At 41.0% G+C, this 6,783-nt stretch overlaps 1 protein-coding gene across 4 annotated transcripts in view; it reads left to right on the top strand.

The window, feature by feature from the left end:
• Positions 1 to 626: 626 nt before the first annotated feature.
• PTPRQ (protein tyrosine phosphatase receptor type Q) overlaps positions 627 to 6,783 on the top strand; it is a 282,762-nt gene continuing 276,605 nt past the window's right edge. For 3 of the 4 annotated variants that reach the window (XM_055586932.1, XM_055586934.1, XM_055586937.1), the window contains exon 1: positions 632 to 2,383. In XM_055586932.1, the coding sequence (XP_055442907.1) occupies positions 2,059 to 2,383 (325 nt within the window). In that variant the 5' untranslated portion in view covers positions 632 to 2,058. Of the gene's footprint in view, positions 2,384 to 6,783 lie in introns of all 4 variants that reach the window. The other variant, XM_055586942.1, reaches the window with a different exon arrangement.

Here is a 6,783-nt window from a genome sequence, read left to right as displayed (position 1 = left end):
TGTTTCCATGAGTATATCAGTCAGTCATTTCCAAACCCCAGATGTTTAATTTCTGTTCAAAGTATCTTTAGACGTGTTCACAGATCATTGCCCATAGATTCAGATGGGCTGGATACTTGTGGGATATCATGCTAGTCTTGGAAAAGTCCTACGTACTGTGAGAGCTTTCCAAGCTGCATGGAATTTAGAGAGGAAACCCACCAAAGATGTTAGTAATGACAGAAGAAAAGTAAATACAACTGGAAAAAGAAAAACATGGTAAAAGTGCCTTGAAACCCAGTAATATACTATATGGAGTGTGTTATGGTTAGTATAGTGAACATTTCCTGATAAATGTTCCAAGAACAGAAGAGGAAACTTCTATTATTACAGCTGAATGAATTGATGGAGATAGTGCACAGGTTTTATGTTCTATATTTCTAATTATAGATGTGTGTTTAAATCCTTTTAGATAGTACTGTCTCTGGGTAAAGTCAGATATTTAACAGTGACTTAGAACAAGTTCCATGGCCTCAAACCACATGTCACCAAAAAAAAAAAAAAAAAAAAAAACAAAAAAACAGAGAAGGCCATCTACTTATTCTCTGGAGAGGGAAAACAAAAACTTTTTTAGAATGTATATTTGAGAAGATATCTGTTTGGAAGAAAGACAGACCTAAGGATATACTGGACAGCATCCCAATAATCTAAAAATAGAATTGAAATTAAAATTGATCTGAGGAAAAATGTGGATAGAAATTGTCTAAAATTTTAATCTGCTCTAGTAGCGCAATAAGGCTCTTTAACAGACATCAGGGAGAAAATAAAATGTGAATGAATCCTTCCACCAAATGTTTGCCAGAACCACGTTCCTATCTGCTCAAAATCCCTGTGCGGACAGAATAGTCTGACCCCCAGAGCATGGGCTTCCCAGGTGGCTCAGCTGGTAAAGAATCCGCCTGCAATGCGGGAGACTTGGGTTCAGTCTCTGAGTTGGGAAGATCCCCTGGAGGAGGGAAAGGCTACCCACTCCAGTATTCTGGCCTGGAGAATTCCATGGACTGTATAGTTCATGGGGTCCCAAAGAGTCGGACACGACTGAGTCGCTTTCACCAGAGCATGGCAGGCAGAGCCTCTCGTGGACAGTGATCAGCCTTGGACCTTGCCCACCCCCTGTTGCTCAAACACACCCCGTGCTTGAAACCACCCTGAGTGCCTGCCTGTGCCTGAGCAGTTTAGAAAAAGCCAAGGCACAGCGTGACTAAGAGACTTGCTAAAGACTAGTAACTGGAAACTAGTTGCCAAGGACTAGTGACTAACCCTGGTAGTAAAGAGCTGGAAGAGCTTGGTGTTCCCTGGATACACGGTGATGCCGTTTTCCCAGGCCTTGCTGATGCTTTGCTTTTGGTCTGGGATTCCCTCCTGACTGCCTCCCTGTGCCCTGCACATTCCTTCCGGGAGACTTGTTCCGTCCCGTAAGAGAGAAAACATTGTCCTCGGCTCTGGAAAGCCCTCCCCAGTGTTGTTACTTCTGCTAGAATTCTCTCTCTGTTCTCAACAGCCTTTGTTCATGTCCCTCTAACCATGCGGGACTCTAGTTAGGGATCTGCTCGTATTTTTTTTTTTAAATAATGACAAATTTCATTATATGTGGGTGATTCTTTTAGAACTGGACAAACCCCATCCTAAGGATGAAACTGAATCTATGAATCACATAGCACACAAATGAATAGTATACTTAGGCATCATCTGTAGGTGCATAGGAACACACAAGTTCCGAGTTTGAGAATTATATGAAAGCAGGAATCTGGCCTTATTTACTTTCTTTGAGCATTCCTTCTGGTATGTAGGTTTTCAAAATTATTTTCTTAATAAATAGATAAGGTAAAAAACAGGTAGATCTCAGATTTTTATGTTTTTTAGACTATTAATGAGAATCAAAAAAATGAAAATTAGGCCCTTTCAATATATATGTATATATGATCTGTCAGAATGTCCTCTTTGTTTCTCTGTCCAATGCTAGCCTAGTAAATGTAAGTTGACTACATAAGCATTTAATTGTTTCACAAATTCTAGAACATGTTAGACAAATATGAAAGTTTTAAGACAATTTTAATTACAAATATCTCTTTTTATCTTTCAGAGCCCAAACCAGTTCAGATTGTTATCCCTTATGAAAGCCATAGTACCTCTGTAACCTTATTTGTTCAGATGCCTGATATTGGAGTGTTTGATGGCATACATATTGCAAGTGACCGAGGCCCAAACGTAACCAGGCTTTTGAAACAAGACAACAAAATAATTGTTGACAATTTAACCCCAGGCACAGAATATAATTTCTTTGTTTCTACCATCAGTGGGACTAAATTAAGTAATATATATTATGTACCTGCAGTAAAAACATGTAAGTATTTTAGGAGTTGCCTAAGGTGCTTCTCGATTTTGCTTTTGTGTGCCATTTCAAATTAGTACTCTGTATTCACTGTAATGCAATCAATTTCAAAGGTCCTTTAAAACAATTGCAAAAACCTCATTACTGAGCCTGATCTGTAATTGCCGAGTATACAGATAGAGCTAACCTTGTTTAAAATTGAGAAGTCATAAAGTTTTTCTTATCTATCACCAAAAAACCACATGTGCATATTAATTGGAACTTTCAGTGGCTTAATCCAAGAGTGAGGAATGTGAGTAATTTTTGGGCGAATTATGAAAACTAGACCATACTTTGTGAGTCTGGGAGCCCTGATGGTGTCTCTTAAAGCACATGATAAGTGTACATTATAAATGTACACTTTTATAGTGTATACTCCCCATGCTGCCATTTGTCTAGAAAAAACTAGTGTATATTTTCTTCATCTCTTTGAATATTTTAAATTATTATGTATAATATGTGTACATACGAATACTTTACATTTTGAGATTCACATTGATTTTGATTTAAGTCACTCAAAAATTCTATACATACTAATTTTGAACATTTGGAATACTTGAAATTTGACCCCACCATAGTCTAATCTTGGGACCCAAGCCTGCTCAGGCTCCAGGGATGGGATGGCAGCCCAGCTCAGGGAGGTTGGAGGGATAAACATGGCTTTTTTTCCTTTTCTTTAACTTTGTGCCGATAGTATGTTGGAACAATATTGTGCTTGTTTTCAGTGTATAGTCTCCTGGTTCAGTGATGATACGTATGGGTATAGCATAGCTATTCTCTTTTGGATTCTTTTGCCTTGGAAGTTATTGCAGAAGCTTGAGCAAAGTGCCAAGTGCTGAACATTAGTTCTTTGTGGATGGATGGATGATGGATGGGTGGAAGGAACAAAAATAATCCTCATGGATTATATATTACAGATACAGATTTCTGCGTATATGTTAGTCCACACACACCTAATTCATTCTTGGCCCTTCCGTTTTTTTCTTTTTTCTTTTGAACTTTATGTTTGAATTCTCAGAGTTTCTTTTTGTATTATAAATTAGTTCATATGTATCTGTTTTTGTTTTGCCTAGAGGGGACATCATATGCTATTGTTTTCCTCTGTGTGGCTGACTTCCCTTAGTGTCATCCTCCGAGGTCCATCCCTGTGGCTACCAGTGGCATAAGTTCATGTGTTTTTGTGGCTGAGTAACAGTCCACTGTATGCACACACCACATCTTCTCTGAGCTTGAATGGGGTGGGGGGCATTTTGCTGGTTCTGTGTTTTGGCTGTTGTAAGTAGCCTGCAATGAACGTTGGGGTGCATGTGTCTTACTGAATTATGGTTTTCTTGGGATATAGGCCCAGGTGTGGGAATGTCAAATTCTAGGCTTAGCTCTCTTGTTTTTTTTTTTTTTTCTTTCTTTTTTTCTGGCATTTGGAGACTGTCTTTTATAGTGACTGTGCCAATATATATACCCACCAACAGTGTATGTGGGTTCCCTTTCCTCCAGGCTTTCTCCTTCCTTTATTGTTTGTAGACTTATGAGGATGGCTATTCTGACTGGTGGGATTTGATTTCTCATTGTAATTTTGATTGGCATTCCTGTAATAATTAGGAATGCTGAGCATCTTGTCCTTTGGTAGTTTGGGTTGTTTTTCTTTTTTCCTTAAATGGAGTGAGGAACTTTTACCTGTTGCGATTGGCTTTGTAAAAGTTGGTAGCGTTTGGAATTTATTTCTGTAATATCTGCCCCAGGACATTTCCTGAGGGCAGCTGTCATTAGCAGCCACCCAGGCCCCGTAAATTGGAAGTGGAAGTGTTAGTCTCTTGAGTTCAGTTCAGTCGCTCAGTCGTGTCCGACTCTTTGTGACCCCATGAATTGCAGCACGCCCAGCCTCCCTGTTCATCACCAACTCCCATAGTTTAGTCATGTCCAGCTCTTTGCAACCCTATGGAGTGTAGCCTGCCAGGCTCCCCGTCCGTGAAATTCTCCAGGCAAGAATACTGGAGTGGGCTGTTGTTCCCTTCTCCAGGGGATCTTCCCAACCAAGGGATCACACTCTTGGTCTCCTGATTTGCAGCCAGATTGTTTATCATCTGAGCCTCCAGGGATTGGAGGGTCCAGTAAGCACTTGTTGTCAAGTTGTAGTTACAGAGAGTGCCCACACGGCGACGGCAGAGCCCCGGGGAAAGTCCTGGGCTGTAAATTAGAGCCAACACCCAAGGGCTTGTGACTCACTACTTCCTTCTTCTAAAGCTTCAAACCCTTATCCGGACTAATCCCAACCCGGACCACATCACCCTGCAGAGGATGCTTAGCTGCCTGAGCTTTAGGAGGCTGCACTCTCAGGAAGGAAGCTTGAACTGGGAACCCAAGCACCAAGAGATGTAGAGGCTGGGTGACTTTTCCAAGGTCCCCAAGGCCAGAGTGTCAGGCCACCATCCTTTGGGTGTGCTATGGACTCTGGTCCCAGCCAGAGAAAATCATCCAGGTTTAAAAGAAGACTGAATTAAAGACACCCTGACTGACTGTCTTGACCTCCCCCAGTCCAGTCTTGGGACCCAAGCCTGCTCAGGCTCCAGCATATAGGATAGCAGCCCAAGTCAGGGAGGTCAGAGGGGATAAACTAGGCATGGCTTTTTTTTCTTTTCCTTTTCTTTAATTTCAGGCTGATGGTGTTGGAGTATAGTTCATTTCTAATGTGCTTCTTGTTAGTGTACAACCGCCTGGTTCAGTTATGGTGTGTGAACTGGGTCAGTTCATGTGTATGAATACATACAAACACCAGACCTATTCTTTTGGATTCTGTTGCCATAGAGGTTATTGCAGAAGGTCGAGCAGAGTTTCCTGTGCTGAACATCAGGTCCTTGGGAGGATAGAAGGAAAGACGATAATCCTTGTGGATTATCTGTTACAGTTACAGATTTCCATGTACGTGTTAGTTGTGCGTGTGTGTGTATGCATGCTCACCTGCTTCAGCCGTGTCCAACTCTGCGATCCTGTGGCTATAGCCCTCCAGGCTCCTCTGTCCATGGAATTTTCCAGGCAAGAATACTGGAATGAGTTGCCATGCCTTCCTTCAGGGGATCTTCCCAACCCAGGGAACGAACCCACATCTCCTGCTTTGGTACTTGGATTCTTTACCACTGAGCCACTGGGGACCTCCAGATGTTAGTCCTGACCTCCTAATTCATCCCTGGCCCTTTACTTTTTTTGAATCCTATGTTGAATTCTCAGAATCTTGAAATTAGTTTATTTGTATCTCCTTTTCCATTTGCCTAGACGGAACATCGTATGCCTTCCGATGTGGCTGACTTCACTTAGTGTCATCCTCCAAGGTCCATCCCTGTGGCTACCAGTGGCATAATTTCATGTGTTTTTTGTGGCTGAGTAGTAGTCCACACCACAGCTTCTCTGAGCTCGAGTGGGTTGGTGGGCACTTTGCTGGTTCTGTGTGTTGGCTATCGTAAGTAGTGCTGTAGTAAAAGTTGGGGTTAATGTGTCTTTTTCAACTATGGTTTTGCTGGGATATAGACCCAGGTGTAGGAATGTCACATCCTAGGCTTAGCATTCTTCAGTGGTTTTTTTTTTTGGCTTTCAGAGACTGTTCTTTATAGTGACTGTGCCAATGTATTTTCCCATGGACAGTGTATGTGGGTCCCTTTCCTCCAGGGCTTCCACGGTGGCTCAGTGGTAAAGATTCCATCTGCTGATACAGGAGACACAGGTTTGATCTCTGGGTGGGGAAGATCCCCTGGAAGAGCAAATGGCAACCCACTCCAGTATTCTTATCTGGAAAATCCCATGGAGAGAGGAGCCTGGTGGGCTATGGTTCATAAGGTCACAAAGAGTTGGACATGACTGAGCACACACATGCGTCCACTTGATGTAGAAATTGATGGCAAGCAGTAATAAATGCCAGACAAAAATTGCATGGTGTCCTAAAATCATATTTCTGACCATAAATGTAAATAAGTGTCAAGGTTCTTAATGATTTGCTTTTCCTGATTACACATCTTCACATATGTTATTATACTATATTGTATTATGTATCTTTCCCCCCAAATTGTAGCCCTTCCATTATTGTTTAAACTCAATTTTTCCACAAAGTAATCTTAAACTGATGTCATAAGTCATGTATTCTAATAGCATTTTAACATATCTATAATCGGGTCAGATATATGTTTATGTTTTACTTTTGCTTGTAATTTTTATGTACTTTTAATATTTATATTCTCTGCCTCTTATATTATGAATCATTGTGGGCAACATTCTGTTTTACAGTTCTTGTCTTTAAAAATAAGTAATACTTGATCCTCTAACTATATCAATATCATTGTATCAGTAGCAGAAATACCAGTATATAAGACAATACTCTAAAGCTGACA

The sequence above is a fragment of the Bubalus kerabau genome, chromosome 1, assembly GCF_029407905.1.
Source record: "Bubalus kerabau isolate K-KA32 ecotype Philippines breed swamp buffalo chromosome 1, PCC_UOA_SB_1v2, whole genome shotgun sequence".
Taxonomy (NCBI): Eukaryota; Metazoa; Chordata; class Mammalia; order Artiodactyla; family Bovidae; genus Bubalus; species Bubalus kerabau.
Note: the sequence above shows the minus strand (reverse complement) of the source record. Positions and strands in the feature narration are given on the sequence as shown.